The sequence below is a fragment of the Micrasema longulum genome, unplaced genomic scaffold (assembly GCF_059751315.1).
Source record: "Micrasema longulum isolate JH-2025_06_02 unplaced genomic scaffold, ASM5975131v1 h1tg000049l, whole genome shotgun sequence".
NCBI classification, from domain to species: domain Eukaryota; kingdom Metazoa; phylum Arthropoda; class Insecta; order Trichoptera; family Brachycentridae; genus Micrasema; species Micrasema longulum.
In genome coordinates this window covers 473,301-494,605 of record NW_028277256.1, presented here as the reverse complement: position 1 = coordinate 494,605, position 21,305 = coordinate 473,301, and the positions used below count along the sequence as shown (strand labels likewise).

General features: G+C 33.1%; 1 protein-coding gene across 2 annotated transcripts in view; it reads left to right on the top strand.

Annotated features, from left to right (window-relative positions):
- The window catches only part of Cht6 (Chitinase 6), a 224,199-nt gene that overhangs the window by 116,584 nt on the left and 86,310 nt on the right, over positions 1 to 21,305 (top strand). For both annotated transcript variants that reach the window (XM_088229146.1, XM_088229138.1), the window contains exons 4-8: positions 3,423 to 3,574; positions 16,817 to 17,049; positions 18,449 to 18,578; positions 19,680 to 19,865; positions 20,531 to 20,753. In XM_088229146.1, the coding sequence (XP_088085272.1) occupies positions 3,423 to 3,574; positions 16,817 to 17,049; positions 18,449 to 18,578; positions 19,680 to 19,865; positions 20,531 to 20,753 (924 nt within the window). The remainder of the gene's footprint in view (positions 1 to 3,422; positions 3,575 to 16,816; positions 17,050 to 18,448; positions 18,579 to 19,679; positions 19,866 to 20,530; positions 20,754 to 21,305) is intronic.

Below are 21,305 nucleotides of genomic sequence, written 5' to 3'. Positions count from 1 at the left end.
GTCGCCACATGTTGTTAAATTCGTAAAAGAGTTGTGTATTAACAAATGTTGACAAAAAACTTTAAAAAATCAGTAAATCTATTGACGCATCCGAATTACTATAAAACGCAATGACATGATGATTGATTTGGCAAGATCAAGCCTCTCAAAGGAAAAAAAATGTAGTTTCCAATATTCTCATACGGCGCAGAAACAGGGACAGTAAATCAGGTGTATCTCAACGCACATAAAACTGGTTAGGTCGAGATGGGCTGGACATGTATAAAGCGCTTATAACTAAAAGAGTCATCACAGGATATCCAGTGAGTAAAAGAAGGATTGGAAAACCTAGTAAAAAAGGATGCAGCTCAGCTTCTACTAGTTGCAAAATGAAAAATGGCTGCTGAGGACAGGCGGAGTTGGAGGCAAAAGTTGAAAGAGGCTAAAGCTCGATTTGGGCTGTAAGGCCATCGAAGAAGAAGAAGAAAAGCACGGGAGAAGAATAGAATAGATGCTTTCCAGATGTGGCGTTGGCGTCGAATTTCGAGGATACCATGGACAGCCAGAAAAACGAACTTCTTCATACTTGAGGAACGTAACGTGAAAATTCGCCTTTTGGCCGTACGCTGCCAACGCGCTCTACACTTGTACATAGGACACATAGTCAGGCGCGACGCACAAAATCTGGAGAAAATAGAAATCACAGTCAGTGTGTCAGGAAGCAGAGACAGAGGTGCAGCTTGTTGGACTGACCGGGTGAAAACAATGTCACAGGAGAGCCTGCACGGAGCTGCAGAGAGTGCGCAGGACCGTGAAGGGTGTAGGCGCATTATGAGAAGAATGGCAGGGAAAAGTACTAATGATCACGACCCTCAGTACCGCTTTACCCACCGTTAAACTACTGGAATTCTTATTAAATTCTGACCTTTGTCTTAGTGCTTAAACTAATTGAACGGCTTCTACCAGCTAATAAAAATCAAATCAATACTCAAACAATTGTTGGCAGATTCCTCTCGTCAATTAATAATTGTCATTGTTGTGTTTTGGGTGGACTATTGCATTAGAATTGACTCAGGTCTACCAATAAAAAAAAAAAAAATTACATTCTGTATAAGATTCCACAGCGAGACAAATTTTTCGAATCCCTAAGGTCAGCCGTAATATTTCGCTTGTTCAAGAATTACACTGGCTAAGTTTTCCACAGAGAATGAATTCAAACTTTGCTGTCTTACGTATAAGTCACTGCAAAACTCTGCTTCGAAATATCTAAAAAAAAATATGCATAGATAAGTTATTATACCTACCTATACGCAACAAGTGCAATTAATTCAGTAAACGCGCATTCACGGTGGCAGGGACTTTGGCAAAAAAAAAAAGTTTTACTGAAAAATTAAAATAAATATTCATAGAATCAATTAAGCTCCCTTGAGGTATTATTTCACAAAAATGGTAAATAAGTTATCAATAATATATATTTATTATTTTTTTATAGAAAAAGACATATTAGTATTCTTATCATTATATTTCAATTTTGGTGGCCATTTTCAACGAGTTGTTAATAACTCACTATTAGAAAATGGAAATCAAGTTGCGGTAGAGTGGGGTTCGAACCCCGAATCTCTTATCTGTGAGTCCACAACACTAGCCACGGGACCACAATCCAATTCATTACCCACCCGGGTGATTTCCTGGGATTTTAAAATCTAACACTCATTTTCTTCTCCGTCGTTTTTCCGGTTCTCAGCGGCTCGTTCAGTAACCAAATGATGTGTTGTTCATACCTTATCTTTATGTAACTTATGCCAAGGCCTATGGATAAGGATGTGATGATGGTTATGATATTTGAGTTTCTGTATCATAACAGAAATGCATATATATGTATTTAAAACAACAAAAAAATGTATTAAGGTCAGCTACTGTGTGTAACCACTTATCTATTTATGACATGTATAATAATACGAAGTATAATGATATTGCAAAATATTGTTGCAATGTCACTGATTGTGCCTCTGTTACTTGGTCTGGAAACGAATATAATGGCCGTTAACAACATGTAATATTTAATATGTAATCAACAAGTATTTTTAGTCAATGTCAGCCTTCAATTTTTTTCGTCAAATATTTGTGAGGTATCTGTCAAATGTGTAGCAAATGTGAGAAAAAACAGTTAAGGATCATTTTACTTACACTCAATTGTATCTGTATATTTTCGTCTATTTTTATTATTATTTTTATAAAATATTTTCGTGTTTGTTTATTATAACAAAATGTTTAGTGTAAGAGAAAAATTATAAATATAATATAATGCTCACTTTAAAAAAAATAGCTTATCTTTTTAAGTATTCTAAATTAACCTAAATTAATCTAAGTAAAATCTTCTATTTTTTGTATAAATGCAAAAAACAGTTTTTACGACGGTAGAATTTTCTAAAATATTTTCAATACATCGAAACGTTTGTAAATAGGTCTGTTTTTAACTACCTAGGGAGAACCTAAAAAAAAAAAAAAATATGAAAAATGAAATGTACGTTCAGGCGTTGTCTAGTAGTTGAAATATATAATTCAGTGCGATGAACCTCACTCACATCAATAAATATTTCGGTTTATCGCTTCACAAACGTCAGCAGGTAAAAAAATTGAGTAATAAGGATGTTTAAACAAAGGCAGAATGGTGAATGTTACACGTTACACAGTGTGTAAAGTGGCCACTTAAACCAGCCAATGACAGGTCATAAGCCCTGTAAGTACCGAGACTTCCATATCATCTCTCAAAAATGTTTTCCCTCTCTTTTGCAATAAGTTTTTAAAAAATAATTTTTTTGAAGGAATAATCCGCCAACCCTCTAATTTAGAGGGTTGTCAGCAAATGGGAAAGTGAAAAATATATACAACTAGCATTAAAATCCCAAAACTATTTTTTTTAAATTTGCCAATGACTTCTATTTTTGTCTTCATAATGAGGAAATTCAGTGTTATTTTTATTGAAATTACTCCGCCTGTGACATCACAAGTTCTAGTAGTAGGTGCGTTCTGCTCATTGGTGAGTTTGATTCCCAGAAACCAGATATTATCACAATACTATCTCATTGTTTGACGCGGAAAACCTTGTGATGTAGTTCGAAGTAGTTCATTTTTACTGATTTTTGCATAAATTTTCGAGAAGCTTCGCTGTAAATGAAATGATCTAATTTTTACCGCGTGAAGAAAACATTTTTCATATCCAATTTTCCTTAGTCCGAGTGATTCCGAAACATCCCGAATGGGAGACGTATTTTCGAGTGACACCAAAGCATCCCAAATGGATGACGCGTCGGGTATTTATGAATATACCGCTCGAGCGCCCACGGAAAAAAAATACTGTCATTCCTGGCAAAGCCAAACTACCTGATACTAGGTATTCGCCGCAGGAATCTATTTTATTTATATTCGATTGATTTTTACAGGTGGATATGCTAAGTTCACCGGGCTGAAGACCTACAACCCAAACCTGAAGACAATGATAGCCATTGGAGGGTGGAATGAAGGGTCCAGTAGATTCTCATCCCTTGTATCTAGTGCGGAGAGAAGGAGAGAGCTAGTCAAGAACTCTATCAAGGTAAATATATCATACTTTGGGAATTCATGATTGACATGTATTTATTATACTTACAATATTTTAACTACGTATGTCTGAATTGTTGTCAACAAGCACAGGATTTTGCTCCCCCAGGAGGGTGATTGCAAACGTTATCTTCATCGAGCCGGTATATTTAACTTTTCTACTGTCTCTATCTGCCTCGGTATTACAAAGCCAGCTCTGTCAACATACCAACGTGTTTTTATAAAAACAGGGCTATTGATGAAACACGTGAAATGGTACCTAATATTTATTTTTAACTCTGGCTAAATTTCTTTAACAGTGTTGCCATTATACCTTACGGCGCGCAGCACATGCGCGCTATGTCATCTTAAACCTCAAATGATCTGAAGCATGCACTGTAACTGGCTCGAATTTTAAAATTCTAACCGCCAGATGGTGCTATCACTGCTGTCTTAACTGACACTCAATGTCAAATTAAAATAAATTTAAAACGCAGTGCATTAAAAATACAAATTCTAAAAATAATCGAAACATAAACAGCGTATATATATTTTTTATCTTAATGAGCCGTTTTTTGTGGTGGGGATTGATATTTGAAAAAAAATACAAAACAATCATTTAAAATTGTAATACTAAGCAGCTTTTAAAGAACCTTCAAAGTTCAAGATCCTTTTGGCTTAATATTCCTTAAGTGTTCTTACATTATGCTGACGTATCTTGCGTGGGATCTCCGCCTTAAGATAATGTACATAACTTTATTGTATACAATGTTTAATATGGACTGAGACCTACACATCACCATAATATACATGTAGCATCTAGATGCACGGTTCTAGAACCAGAAACACGTAGGTATTTTATACAATTTATTTGATTTAATTAGGAAAAACAACATAATAAAAAAAGAACGTATACTAGGATGAATGAACCCAATATATATTTTTTTACTGGTACAAAATAAAAGTAACACCACGACAATCAAATCTTGGCTGTAAGGCTGTAACCTTTCTAATCTCCAATATTTCAAAATAATCAAGTGCATATACTTTTTTTGTTTGTATGGGGTGTCTGAAAAACAATAGTTTTTCTGAGTTTGCTAACCATATCCTAACAAATAATAATTTATTAACTTTGAAGATGGCATCGAAATTCTACATTTAAGTTTGTAATTAACTCCGAAGAAGGCATAGTATTGCCGTGAAACTAGCTTGTTGTCAAATTATAAAAAATATAAGTGGTACATAAAAACTAAGTGATTTTATTTTATTTTAATAAATTAATTTACATTAACACCCATACTTAAGGCAAAAGTTTTATAATATAACTTTCATGGCGGTTTTGGAGAAAAGCCTTCTTATTTAATACCGACTCGGATAATTTTCCTTTAAAATTTTACATCAAATTAGTCAATAATGAATTCTCTTCATTCTGTTTATTTATTTTCTCCTGTATTCCATCGATATAACGCGAACCGATGGAGATGTCCTTTTCTAATGAGTATAGCCTTTACATGATTGAACTTATGTTAGCATCTACTATAAAAGAACGAGAGTAGAGGTAGTATCATACATGGTCAATATAGTGAAGGAAATTGGTAAAATAAACCAAAGTAGGGATCAAAATGCCGAACACTCTTCCAGTGAAACGGAAGACCTGTTGACTACTGTCAACAGGCCAACTTCTCCTGAAGGGTTTTAAGTGGTTTCCTCTCCACATTAGCAAATGCTGAGAAGTTCCTGATTAGCCCACTCTAGAAACCTTCCTGATCCCAAAAACTTAAGTAAAATTTAAAGTAATTTAACTGCAGATAAATCATTTTCTTGAAATATAAACCTTGTTTATTATAAGTAAGGTAAAAAATAATACAACTCCCATATAAAAAAAAATATATAAAAAAACATCTATACAAAAATTTTCGTTTATTTCAAATTATCTTTCAAATGACTACTTTAATTCAAATAAATACTTTATATGCGCAGTATAAAAATATTTTTGGCATGATACTTATATGCAAATGATGACTTAATGCTAATTTCAAGTTCAATTATTTTAAATATCAACTCCAAGCCACATGCCAACTCTAGTTTGTCTCTTGATAGCCTTGTGATTTTTTCTTGTACGTATTGAATACAAAAAACTAATTAAATAAATCAATCATTCGTATTTTACTTTTGACAAATTAATCGGTCATCAAATACTCGTTACCGGGTATAATTAAGGAGAGATATCATTATTAACATTCTATATTATTATTAGTAATACATAATCTAAAAAGCTTAATAAATTAAATATTTTTAAATACAAACAGGGCCCCAATTACACTATAAAATTGATATTAATCTTCAATTTTATCTACAAAGTAAAATTAAGTTTTCTGCATAGAATTAAGAAGAGTCCAGAAACTGCATACGCGCATCAAACAGAAGGCGACTAAACTACTCTTAAAGGAATTACGCTTTGACCCATTAGTTTCTTTGTAGACGTCACTCAGTACGCAATTCCCGATTTGAATTCAAACATGTCGTGTTGTGACATGTTTTAAAGTGTAGAAATACTGCTGGGATCTTAAAAAAACAGGATGGGATCACATTTCACGTGTAAGTTGCAAATGCATGTGTAAGTAGCAAATGCATGACTAAAAGATTTTTTTTCCATCTGTCAGATTGTCAAAGAAAACAAAATGGACATTTTGTTAGTGATGCCAGGGTAGTCAAATTTTTTACGCTACTTTGCTCATTTTATTACATTATCTTTTAAACATCAATTATTATTTAACATGACATAAGAATATCAGTTTTATGTAAAATAAAATTTGTTTTATTTTTTAAGTTCAAAGTTCAGTAACAAAATGACTATTATTAAATGATTCTTTACTTATTTTCTCTGTTGTGTCAATGTTTCCGTGAGTAAAATAAAATTTTAGAGAAATCGAGAACTTTAAAAAAAAATAAATATTTATCTAAGATGATTATATTTTTCTCTATTTGGCAACATTATGCAGCGACTTCACGCATGCGCGCGGCGAAGTAAGACAAAGTGGGGGGGATACATTCGGACACAGTCCGATGTATTCAAATATGATTCTACGCTCCTTCTAGACTATTCTTAATTGTATGGTTTTCTGTATGAAAAGCAGAATATGCATACATTTGTTTCTTCTAAATTTGTTCAATTATAGGTAACCGACAAAGATACTTTAAATGTTTATGCAAAAATACTCATTTTCGAACACAAATACCGTTTTTTTTATAGACAGTCGACGATAACTCTGTTAACTTTCTGTTGTAATCGGGGGGCCCTGATTATGATTTAACAATGTTTTGAGTATGTCCAAATGTTTGCAGACCAGCTGAATTTCCTCCCCATGGAGTTGTTCAGATCCAGTCAGTTTGCAAACATTTGAGCATACTCAAAATATTTTTAATTAACTTACTGGTAAAATAAACGCCTACATATGAATTAACTCAGGCTCTCTCGGGACATGGATGCATGAGGGAATATCTGCATCGCTTTGGGCTGCGAGACGATAGTTGCTGTCCATGTGATGGCATCACTGAGCAGACTGTGGAACATCTTCTTATTTACTGTCCAATGTCTGATAGGCCGAGGTGGGAGTTTGAATGCAAAGTAAACACTCGGATTGCTGCGACTAATAACCTATCTGAGCTCCTAAACTATAATGATACACGAAGATAGACTGTTTGATTTATTACATGGACGATTAAGCAGGCTAAGTTATTTAATGGTGGTATCTAGATCCTTTTGTTTTTTGTGTCCAACTTTTACGATTTTTTTTATTTTTTATTATTTGTTAATGTAATATTTCTAGAGTTATTTTGTTTATTCTGATTCTACTTTATTTTTATTATTTTAGTCTACGGTGAAAAATGTTAAAGTCAACGGAATATCATCTAAAGATAAATATATTCGATAAAACCTTGCACATAACAAAAGCAAGGTACAAATAATTTGCAACTACAAAATAAAAAAACTGGTAAAATAAGAAGTATAAAAATTGGAAAATTGTATTCAGGCGTTGCCAAGAAGGTGAATTGGTTCAGCCGTATGAATCTCACCTGGATGACGGAGGTTGCTGCTCTTTTACTTTACAAAAGTCAACAGATGGAAGAGTTGAGGAAATGTGAATGTTTAAACATAGGGAGAATGGTAAATGTTACACAGTGTATAAAGTGGCCACTTAAACCAGCCAATGACAGGTCATAAGCCCTGTAAATGCTAAGACATTAACATTCCCTTCTAAAATATGTTTTCCCTCTCTGTTGCAACAAATTTAGCAAATGTTTTTCTTACTTTAATGGCTACCTAAACAAAACTTTCTACTTTGCATAAAGAACTGTGTAAAATTATGGGCAATTTTGTTGTATGCTTTATTCAATCGGTTGGATTAAAATTTCATTCGTTCATTGTTCTTAATCGAACCTTTTTTGCAAGTCGTGACTTCATGATTAGAAGGTTTTCAAGGATAAAAATTGTGAATGGGAGGATAGGTTAGCCACGCAAATCCGTAAGTGATGATATTATAACTGTGATGTCATTGTTTCACAGTATCAGCTTATTTACTAACGGATATATATGTTTTTTTATGTAAATATTTGCGTATGATTCAACCAATCCATGGATTCAACTATACGTTTCAATTTGGGAGTCATTTGCAACGAATAGTAAACACTATAAAAAGGTTATTAAGTGGTAGAATAGCAACGTATCCTAAACTCCATTAGACCATAAGCCATATGTTTAGTTGTGGTAAAGCATAATGGAAAATGAAAGCTTACGTATTAAAAAATAAAGTATAAATAATAATTCTATATCACTTTCTGAAACAACACGCAGCTTTGTGTGTACACACAGTCCACCATAAACATTATGATTAGAAATAAACAAAATCATGTAATATCTAGCAGCGGGGGACACATTTAAACTCGAATTCCTTTTTCAGGTTTTTTACCGGAGTGTATGCATCGAATCGTCCAAGGTTCTTATTTTGTTCCTCTCGCAAGCTATGTTTAAATACATAACATGCCTACTAAGTAAAACGTAGCATTAAAAAAGGAATAATGCATATAATTCCCACACTACCAGAAGTCTAACAAGGATGGGTCATGGGATCTACCACAAACTCTGAATTCGGCAAAGAAATTTCAGGATTCTGGGCCAAAAAATATTCAATATGTTACCCGAACATTACAAAACCATGACCCAAATTCAATTATATAAATTTGCAAAAAAATGTTACTGGATTTAGGTAGATAAAAATCGGAAAACTTACTCAAAAACATTCTAAAATAATAAATGGTATATTTAAATATTGTATAACTCTTTAATAAATTATATAGTCGGTAGTCATGTAATTGTTTATTTTTGCATAAAAATGTCTGCCTTAAAACAGGTTGTACCTAGTTAGGCTAACTAGACATAATCCAGAGAAATCTATTACCTTAGTATGTATGTAGTAGATTTGTAATTAAATTGTAATTTATTTATTTTTTTTACAAAAGAAATATTTGCGTTCTTATGATTTACCCAAATATTTTATTTTTAGGGCCATTTTCAACGAGTTGTCAATAACTCACTATTAAAAAATGAAAACAAAGTTGGAGTAGAGTGGGATTCGAACCACGGACCATTGGTCCGTGAGTCCGAAACACTAGCCACAGGACTACAACCCGATTTTAAACCATAATTATTGTTATTATTAATTTCCAACTTTAACGGAGAAAAGGTCGTAAATTACTTAAAACAGTTTGATATTTGATAAGTTGAATCTAGAGAAAGAATGTTATACGTACACAGTCAGAGCTGGTTATGAAATAAGGTAGTGTTTAGTCCAATTAAATCTACCCGATGTGTTACATATTGCCGATAGCCGAGTGTTATACACTTTATAACGGGTGTTTTTATGTCGTGCTGGAATTCTCGGTTGATAATACTGTCTTTTGCCAAACTAATGACAGTATTTATTTACATTTGTGCTCAATAACAATAGTCGATTTAATAATGGAACGCATAACACTCGAACAATGCTTGGATATTAAATAAATTTACTTTACAAATTAGTGTTCAGTTCAATTCACTAAACGAATAGGGTTCTTCTTCCAGCCATAGTTTACTACGTGACAGGCGACAACATAATTTCCAAAAATGGTCCTGTCATTTGGCCTCCACGATCCTGTGATTTGACGCCATTGGATTATATCCTATGAGGCTACAAAATGTCCATAGTATATGCCGTTTATGGAAACAAACCAACAACTATTGGAGCATTTAAAGTCAATATAACACGCAATGTTTTGGAAATAACGCCGAATTTGTTAGAAAATTTGGCCGAAAGTTGGACCGAAATCGACATAATTCGCTACGTAACTGCTTATGATAGGAGACATTATTTGTGGGATATAATTTTTCTAAAAAAAAATACATTTTCGTTTTTTCGAACACAACAAAAGATCATTCTAACAAATATTTGCTTCTTATATTTCAGTTTAATGTTATATCACGCTTTAAAAACTTGATATATTGTACGAGTAAACGCATTTATTGAGCTCATATCGCCTTCTCCAGGTGACTGCTTCGTGCAATGGTGTCGAAACTGAGTATTTAATTGAACAAATATAATTAAAAGATTCCTAATGAGTTGTATATTACCATTTCCTACATTACAATAACTAACTATAGCCATTACGCTGATCAATTACATGATATTATGCAAAATCTGTACCGGTTTTGCTGGCTAAAAATATTACATGATCTCTTCTCAATACTTAGGAACAATCTCAAATAATTATGTTTTAGGGATATTTTCATTTTCGTCAGTTCATATGTATACTGCCTTCTTCTGGACACAAATTTGTAGAAATATATTCCAGTCCTGATCAATCGGATTAAACTCCTGTATTTATCAGATCGTTTAATTCTGAAGACATTTTCATAAAACTGACAAAAATTTCTCGCAAAAACTCGTAACAACATTCACATTGAAATTAATCAACATGTAAACAATCATATTTAATGCAAAACGTTAATTAAAAAGAAAAAAATAATATTTAATATGCCAAGAAGACTTAATATACTCAAGAAGACATTCCCTGACAACAAATTTAGACATATTTAATTTTTTAAGACAAATTAAGATGATGTTCAAATGAATACGTTAATTCATTGAATATTAATACAAATAACCGAACCGTTAATAATACAAATCATGAATGTAAATGCTAATTTACGATCTTTTTTAATGAACCGTATAGGAATGAATTAATTTGCGTAAAAATAATGTAAATTCACATTTTCTAAATGTCAAATGACTCAAGGAATTTGACATTTATTTGAACCAAGAAAACATTTGTTTATAAAGTGTTTTTCAAACACATTAAATCTCTATGAAATCTTCTGATGAAAATAACTTGAATGCTTTTCATTTCATTGTGGGCGTACAATTTTGTAAAAAAAACTACAAAATAATATTTTATTTTATTTATTTATGTTAAACATACTTGACATACTTACTGGACGCCTTGATAGTCTGGCTCTTATGTCGGAGTTATCATTAAATGTCCCCAGCTATCGCACCCGTCACACGTCGAGCTCTCTATTTCATGTGCCAGCAGTTCGTATGAACTATGCCCAGAACTCTCCACTTGTACGTTTTGCTCGTGAATATAATTTGAACTTCCCTTTATTGATCCATTTGATAGTAAAAAAATAACATTTAAAATACGCGTCTTAAAACATATTTTTTTGTCTTATACTTAGTTTCAATCATAAAGTCTTATTTTATCTTATTTTATTTTATTTTATCTCTAATTCTTAATATTTGATAAATATTTATATTTTCGACACTTGACACTTGTGCAATATTTACACACATGTCCACCCTCATTCCAATATAACACCTACTCACCCACCCACTCACTCACTTACACTCACACAAACACACTAGTATGTATTGTACGTGTATTTAATGTATTTTTGTGGATATCTGTCATTGATTTTATTCTCTGTATATTTTATTTGTTATATTTTTGTTACATGTATTACTGTTGAAAAAAAGTACACGTATTTAAAAAAAAACTTTAAATACGTGTACTTTGATGGACTTATTGCTAAAAAAATATCTTTTAGCCAACCAAAATCTAATAGCGGAAAAAATTGATTAAAAGTTCTATAAACAAACCTTTGTGTTTTTTTAACACCCGTTTTTGTTGAGCAGATAGAACTCATATAAATACATTTTTCAATAAAAATACTTTTGTGATACATATTATATGATGAGGAATGTGGAATCAGGTAATGAGTTTGCAAGGAGACGAGAAGAAGATCAAAGAAAGAAAAGGAATAAAAAAATAAGGGAAATTAAGGTTCTAAGGATATATCGCACCTTTAGAAAGAAAACGACTCAACCCAAAAAATCCATTTTTTGGGAAATTGCAAAAGAAGAATGTAAATTGTGACACCTTCGTATTTTTTCGTCAATTGTTTCATATTTTTCGCAGTAAGCACCAAAATGTAAGTTAAAAATTATACTGAATCTTTCAGCAATGAATCTATAAAAAAGCGTCATGAAAATTAATTATTATAAGTTTAAACAGGACCTTTATTTAATGAGTCATTATTAGATTGAAAAAAAACGAAACAAAAGCACGTTGATAAACAAGATAATGACATATATTTATCATGTCAGATTAGGTCACCAAAACACATATTTTTATCTATGCATGAAATGATATAGACGTTAATAAGTAACTTAGATTAACGATAATTGAAATAATAAAATGACATTTACTTTAATAGGTAACCAAGATTATTGGTAAGTCTGGACGAAACAATCACAAAGTTAAATAAGTATTCTTGGTACCTCCCTCAGAAACTTGCGAATTTTTTCACGTTCAGGCTCGGCTAATTTGATCGAGGTTCTTCCGGCGAGAAAGTCTCTTACGGTTTATAGGTGCTACCCTGGGTTAGGTGAAAAACATTTTGTTATTCTTTAGGAGATCTTTGATGCATTAAAAGTGATATTGACACATTTATTTGATTGCATTTTTGATTAAAATGCGATATGAACTCAATTCGACCACAGGCTAAGGTCACCTGGTACATTCCACGAGAAGTAGACCGGCCCGATTAATCTGCATTGGAGCACATTCATTTGGTGACTCCATTCTTTTAGTGCCAAACCTGTCTGATTCTGCAGATGTTAACCTTCGTTATTGCCGATACCTGCTAATGATAGATAGGTCCTGAAAATGCAAATTATTTAGCATATTTTGTTATAATGGCGGTGCGTTAAATAAAAAGATCGTAAGCACATTAAAAATAGTTCGTCGTAACCCGGCGATAAATAAGAAACTGCATTGTAACATCAAAAGCACCGTATCTTGATTACATGTTACATAAAGTAAATGTAATCAATCAGGGCTACAGGGACAGTGAAATATTACAGTCTGATATATCTTAAAAACAAATATTTTTTCAGTTCAGTTTAGGGGATTTTTAAAATTTATTATTTGTTATTAGACTATTAAACTAAGTCAAATTTTTATTTTCAATTTTCAAACATCGTATTATCAGCGCTACGATTTTTTAAAGTGTTGTATTTCTGAAATAACTCCGCGTGTAACGTCAGAGGTTCATTTCCGCTTATTCTCATTCAGTTGTTTCCATTGGTCCAGAAGCGACAAGCAGACCGGAAATCTTCCACAGCTCTCAGATAATAGGTTGATTCACACGAACCAGTGACGTCGTTCAAAGTAGTGCATTTTTGTTAAAATATTTTTTATTATTTTTTCTGTACCTTTTCAAGAAACTTTGCACGACAATTTAATGCTCTAATTTTTACCCCGCGCACGAAAACATTTTTTGTATCCCATTTACTATAGAGCTGAAGTTCCTCATTAGCTTCTGAAAATATATGAGTCTCCATATTGTCAACATCTGGAAGGTAAGTGGTCAGTCTTACGCCCAAGTGCTAGTCCAAGGATAGAGAAATATTGCAATTTAAGAAGAGTTCTTAAACGAATACTACACGTCCACCATGCCAAGAATCAAACCTAGGACCTCGGGCATGATAGGCGAAAGCGCAAACCACTACACTACAAGGTGGATTTATCTACACTTATTTTTATTTTTTAAGAATTTAAAGTAGCTATCGTTCAAGGTTTGTGTTCTGATTTACCCACAGAACTGTATATTCATTTGCCTGAACACAAGAACACATTTCTATATCATCGCTTTGGTTTGTTTTCGTCCAACAGACCATTTTTAACGAAATCGAGTGTACAGGAGTTTTGAGAAAACCTTTGTTTATAAGATTTGGGTGTTTTTTTATTTTTATTTTTTAAGGGTTTTTTAAACGAATATTATTTATGCCTATTTTGGGAAAAAACTTTAAAGCTCTATTTCTGCAGATTTAGGTTTTGGTCTGTTGGATAAAAATGAATTGAGGCGACTATATATTGCATACATATATATAAATACACAAACAAAACCAATATAAAATTTTGTAAAGTATCCAAAATAAAACAATTTTATTGGACTTAATTTTTTTAATAAATGTATGTGACGCGTTTTGTCAAGTAAAGACATTATCAAACTCTTGGCCATTACCAAACTAGACAAAAAAAAAAACCAAATAAACAATATTAATTATAGTCCACTCCTGTCTAGTTTCGAACGTGTCCATCTAACATTACCATCCTTTCAAGAAAAAAAAGACTTAATCTATTAATTTCATTGGTAGCATACAGACAAAATAAAATAGAAAAGAATTCATAAATACCTTGAGAAAGAAGCTTATTTAAGGAAAAAATAAATAAATTAGTGGTTAAAAACAAAGTTGTTTTACTATTAAACTCATTTGATAATGCAGACGAAACGCGTCACATACATTTAAAAAAATGTAATTAAATCCAACGAAAGTGTTTTATTTTGGGTACCTAACCAAATTTTTGTATGGAATTCTACCAATATATCTACATACACAATAAACAATCTAAAATTGTTAGCATGGTCCCCAAATGATTTTCCTCCAGAAACCAGGACTTAAATGTTAACGAAACACAAATAAAATACAATTAATATTTTTTAGTGATGGTAAAACACATAATATTGTTCAAAAGGTTCGGACATAAAAATAAAATTATTAATTTGATTTGCTTTGGTGTTAAATGGTACGAAAATGATGGTATTTTAGGCGTTTTTAAAGCTCTTTTACTTCAGAAAGATGAAAATAGATAAATATCATGATGTTTAATCCTAGAAAAAAATGAAAATGTGATCTTTGATTTTTGATACATCATAATCTCTGTTAATGTCAATATCAGATTCAAATTATAATTTGTTTTGGTTTCTAAGGGGGAAATAATTAAAATTAGACTTGTTTCAAGAGCAGAATTAAACGTACGATAATTAATATAAAATTGATGTATGCAAATTAATATGGAATGCAGATCAACAGCATACCAGACTTTGAGACATGTCTGTCTCTTGTTTATGTAAAAATAAAAGAATAATATTGATACGATTGTATTAATCAAACTGCTTGGTTTGGACGTTTTCGTCTCTACAGGCATTTTCGAAAAAAAATAATGAGGAAATTCAGCGTTTAAAAAAATTAATTGTCTGTTAATACCTCAGAGTAATAATGCGCCAAGCCATAGAGGAGCCCAAACGTAGAAAACCATTATTTGACTATTGGGTAATAAGTTAGCTGCAATTCGCAGCAAAACAATGGGCCGTACTCAGGTCGAGAATTTCCAAATGGATATTGATTTGCATTGTAAATACTTTTAAATATGTACCTGTGTATTTATTATTACAAATACATTTGTGTGTTTATTTTTTTATTCGTTTTGTTCACAATATACTTATGTTACATTTATTGACACATAAATCCCAGCTCCATGGAACCAAAGTTCGGTGTTGAATTTGTTTATTTGTCCGTCACATCTCCGAAATGGCGAGTCGTTGCGGCCTGAAATTTAGAAAAGGTCATTTTAAATGCGATTTCAAGGTTAACATTGCTATTTTCGAGTAAAATTTAAATCTACCTTTACTCGATAAAAACTCAAACTTAATATGGATGCTTTGTGCGCCCCCGACATATTGCCCTTAATCAACTGTCATTACCAACAGTAAACATACTTTAATTCACAAATTTATCCCTAAATTGAGAAAAAATAGTATCTGAAGTAAATATATTGATATAAGAAAAGTTTTTAAGCAACATAATACACGTGACAGGACAATAAATGCAAAAAATCAATGTAAATCATGGGAAAATATTCGGAATCAATTACCTGTGAAAACTGACTGTTTTAACACCTTTGACGCTCCTACTGCTGCAACCAAACAAATTGCAATTCACCATAGTCGATTTTTATTTTTTATAACGTAAATATCTAAGTTATTTACAAACAAAGCCAAAGACACCGACAAAAGTATCCAACAGAACCGTTATGTGTTTGTTGTCAAACAAAACAAAATGGTTGCTAATCAACAAAACCAACATCGCTTGCGTTCTATGAAACATAGTGATATGGCTTCTCTCTAGGTTACGCATTATTACTCTGAAGTTAATACACTATCAAACTAAGCCAAATACTCGTATTGAAAAAAATGTTTATTAACAAATTGCACTTTTTTAATAAATTAAAAATTATTAAAAATAAGTGCCCACTTTACACTGCGTAAAATTTTAAAACATCAAACCAGCCAACGACAGGTTATAAGCCCTGTAAATGCCTTGACTTCCATGTTCCTTTCTCTAAAATTTACTCCACCCCTGTTGTTAATCTTAATGACTCCCTAGGGGGTGAAACCCTTTATTTTGTCTTCAAACATTTGGACAAATAAAAAATATTGTAATATATTATAAAGTATTCTATTATCACCGTCGAATTATAAATTTCATAATTTTTAAATTACTCCGTGTGTGACGTCCCTAGATCTTTTCGGTATTCTGCTGATCGGTGAATTCCCTTAAACCGGAAATTTATGACAACACTCTTTGATTTGTTGATTCGGAAGAACTATTGACGTCAAAGAAATTATCTCTTAGAAATTATCTTATAGCTTAAAGATGCTTATTAGATTCCTGTACTGTACTTCCAGTGTACTCAAACTAATCTCTCTTAAGCGGTCGTCATTTGATTGATTTTTTAGAGAAACTATCATTTTAGTAGCCTTCTCTGGACTTTTGCCAACAATTCTTGTCTTAACCTTACTTTTTTTCTTTTCCAGTTCTTGCGGCTCAATAAGTTCGACGGTTTGGACCTCGATTGGGAGTACCCTGCCTTCCGCGATGGGGGGAAGCCTAAGGACAGAGCCAACTACGCTAAGCTGGTGCAGGAGTTAAGGCAGGAGTTTGACAAAGAAGCGGAGGCTACTGGACGACCCAGGCTGCTCCTCACCATGGCAGTACCCGCCGGTATCCAGTACATCGACAAGGGTTATGACGTCCCAAAACTTAACAGGTAAATCAAAGATGTCGCATTTACGTTCATTCGCCCTTCCACTAGTCAACACACGAATTTATGGCGATATAATCGGGGTTAAGATTAGTGAAATTTTTCATTCATTCGTGATCCAAAAGTGGTCGAGTTGTATTCGAGGCCGCGTTATATTCGGGCTAATACCATATTTATCAATACTAAAATCACCACTTCGACATATCCAACATAATCCAAGATAGCAGGATGTAATGGTTTAGGCATGTAAGCAGGAGATCGCCAGAATATATGTATAGGCAACAGGGCAAAGCCCCTGATTTCCCTAGTAATAGGTTAAGAGGCAGACCCAAGCGCAGATGGTATAAAGTGATCAGGCAGGGTATAAAAGAATGCAATGTCTCTTAGTAAGCATTAAGAAGACGTACAGGACAGAGCAAAGTGGCAACCAAAAACGAAAAAGGGAGATCTAACATCATATGGGAATGATCGTTGTCTGGAAAAAGAAGAAGAATCGCTATCCCACAAAAAAATAATTCCTATTCACCCGAACTTTCCTTTCTTCCTTCTTTTTTTATCCAATTGCGAACACACGATTAGCTGTTAAAAAAAGTACCACTTAATGATACTTCGACTACTTCTGCACTAAAATATTTAAATGATAGACCGATATCTCAATAGGGACGAATTAATTATTATTGATTTCACTTCAGTTAAAAACCAACAAATGAGATTGCCATGTTTAAACTGAATAATATTATATATAACAATATAAGCAGTCATGTTAACCAAAAATCTAAAAAAATACGGCGGCTAGAGATAGCCACCTTTGTTTTTTAGTTCCACAATATTTGTTAGGTATTCATTTGTACCATTGCATATTTTTATCGGATTTTGCTGGTTGTTAGGAATTGGAGCATCTGCTTTAGTTGGAGATTTAGATATGAAACGATGCTGATGTTTGATGCGTATTTATTACACGGCAAATAAAATACGGACCTTTGTTACGAAGCGCGAGAGGCCGTAGGATTATAACTTAATTGAATTAACTGACTGGACTACATGCTGGAACTGACTGACTGATACTACCACGCCTTATGGTCCATTTATAGGCAGTATTCCTTAATTCTACATGGAGACACATTGCGGGAATGAAGTTTATGTACTCCAGGACGTTGCAATGGATATGTCATCCGATATCGTTATTGAGTTAACGTCTTGTGTGCAATACTGTTTGTCTTGCAGAATGTAATCTATTGTATTCAATAAAAAAAAGCATGCTGAGTTGTTTCTTGGGTCGTTGCTCTAGATTTCAGGTAAAATCATTTGACGCGTGTTTGTATCATCGATCAATGGACCCTCACATTCTTATTGCCTTAAATCTCTGTAATAGTTATTCACAATATATGTTTTGTTTTGTTATCAGATATCTCGATTGGTTCAATCTTCTTTCTTACGATTACCATTCTGCTTTGGAGCCGGCAGTTGACCACCACTCTCCCCTATACCCGCTGGAAGCTGCTTCTGAATACAACTTTGAAGCAGACCTAAACATCGTAAGTTCTGTGAAACGAATTACATATTTTATTCAACATTTTGTATATAAATATTTGTATATGGGGCTTATTGCCAAATGGCAGATTCATCCAACCAACTAATAATATAAATAGTGTAATTGAAAGAATTTTAGCTTTAAAACGTACGCTAGAAAAAAAAACACATGCAAAAATAGAACTGACAATATATAAATTATTATCTATCGGTACTAGTGTCCATTGGCAAAAAAAATAAAGAATTAAAAGAGAGGAAAAAATGATAGATTTAGGAAGAGAAAGAATTTGTTACTTCAGTCGTGATTTAAACAGAGCTTTGTACTATAGAAGCGTCTTTGATAGTGGATGGGAGATAATTTTAGAGCGGAGCCACATTTATAATATTTGATTTAAAGAAGAAGGAATTTTGGGTGGAAATTAAGAGAGTGCTTTAAAAATAAGTATGTTACATGTTTTATTGATTGAATTGATATTAAGTTTATGTTTTTTTTTATTTATAATTTTATTGCATGAACAACATTTAAGATACAATAATGAAAAAAAAAGTTGTTTTTGCTATAAAGGACTGAATATGGTAAATGAGTTAGGATTGAGAGATTAGGGATGTTAATACCCGTATGCAGAGACAAACCTTAAGGTGAGGAAAGTACATTCTAATTTCAAATGCAGAGAATAACCCGAAAGTGAAGACAATAGAATGTACTCTCCTCACCTTAAGGTTTGTCTCTGCATTCGGGTATAAGTCTATCGCACCGTTTCTTAGGATAGTGATGGTTTTCATTACAAACAAGCAACCATATGGTGAGTAGATACGAAATAACATTTAAAAAGTTTGTATTTTTGGATATAATATTTATGAGTTAAGCAAATACAGCCTCGTCAGACTTTGACAGAGACCTCGCAGATGAGGGCCGCCCAATAGATGTCTCATTGTTTAGAGAGCCTTTCAACTCGCGGAACTCACATAACGTATAACTAGTAACTAGTTGTTAAAATTAATTTTGTACTTTTCTTGAGGTTTTGCACAATTCACAATGTCTATGCACAATGTCTATCAAATACGGTTATTACTATCTTATTCATTTATATTTTTTTCGGTTTCAGGACTATTCAATCAAGTATTATATTGAGAAGGGAGCAGACAGAGACAAGCTGGTGTTGGGCATTCCTACATATGGACGTTCTTACACCCTCTTCAACCCGGAGTCGCACGCTTTGGGGGCGCCAGCTGATGGGCCCGGGGAGCAAGGAGACGGCACTAGGGAGAAAGGATACTTGGCCTATTATGAGGTATTTTAGCAGTTACATAATTGAAAGTTGCTGTTTTATGAAACCTACGCCTTATAACTGTCATAAAATCATAAACCAAAAAATATATTAAACTTTTGTTTCGTCATTTTATAGGTAGCTAAAACTCCGCATACATATTGAATATTTGTAAATCTATCACCGTGTTTATTAGTAAGTCTGCCTTGTGGTGTAATGGTTGGCGTTAATTTATGATGCCTAAAATCCCAGGCTCAACTTTTGTTGAAATTTCATTGTCTCCAGACTAGTATGATGCTTTAAACGTAAAACTGATCACCTTTCTTTCATGTTACCGATGATTGAAATACGCTACATTTGATGTACTGATGAAGTACCCTATACACCATTAGGTGTAGATGAAGGCATGATGAAATCATACAAATTCAAATCATATAAATTCAAATTATATTTTATTCGAAACTGATTCGCAAGACAAACCATTTTATTTTCGCATAAATAATAAACAAAATAAGGATTTTGTTTTAATATGGAATTACTGCCAAAGTGTTATTTTATGAAACAATAAGTACAATTTTGGGTGTACATCATGCGCAGTAAAGATAAATGTATTATATCTATGATCCTACAAGACAGATAAAGGTATTTCTTTCTACAATCCAACGGGATTTTAATTTTTTGATTTTTAGATTTGCGAGAGCCTTCTTCCGAAGACGCGGTCCAAGAGACAGGCTGATGAAGACGAAGATGAGGAGGAGTACGAAGATGAAGAAGAGGAACCATGGACTGTCGTGCAGCCCAACCCTAGAGCTATGGGACCATACGCATTCAAAGGAAACCAGTGGGTGGGGTATGATGATATAGACATCGTCACCAAGAAAGCACAGTACGTGGCGGAAAATGGACTTGGAGGTAAGTAAAATTCGACACCAATTTAAACAGATATGTCACCATCATAATTAGCTCAAGAGCCTTGGGTGGGCCATAGTTGAATCCATAAATTTCCTCCGTTCTCGCCTGTCTGCTGCCGTTGTCTTTTAATTTTGTTATGTGTAGTGTGGATGTATTAGCGCTGACATAATAATTTATCTATAGAGTTTTTGGATCTTTCTGGTCTTGTACGCGCCTGTGGCGCAGTGAGTGTGAGGCGTTTTGTGTGGTTGTCGTCATCCATTTTGATTACGTGACCAACCTATCTTAAGCGTCTCACCTTGATGGAACTGATGATATCTCACGATTATAGATTTCTCTGAGGATCCTTCTCTTAAATGCTGCTAAACAAATATGTCAACAGTATGTAATAGATAATCCTTGTAAAAAGATAGAACAGAAATCTGGGCAAATATTTGCGATCATCGGGGTGCCTAGGCATAAATTCAGAAGCGTTCCGTAAATACTCCGATCCGGAAAGAAGTACTTGAAAGGATACAAACTGCATCTTATTTCAGTGTGTTATCGCATCAT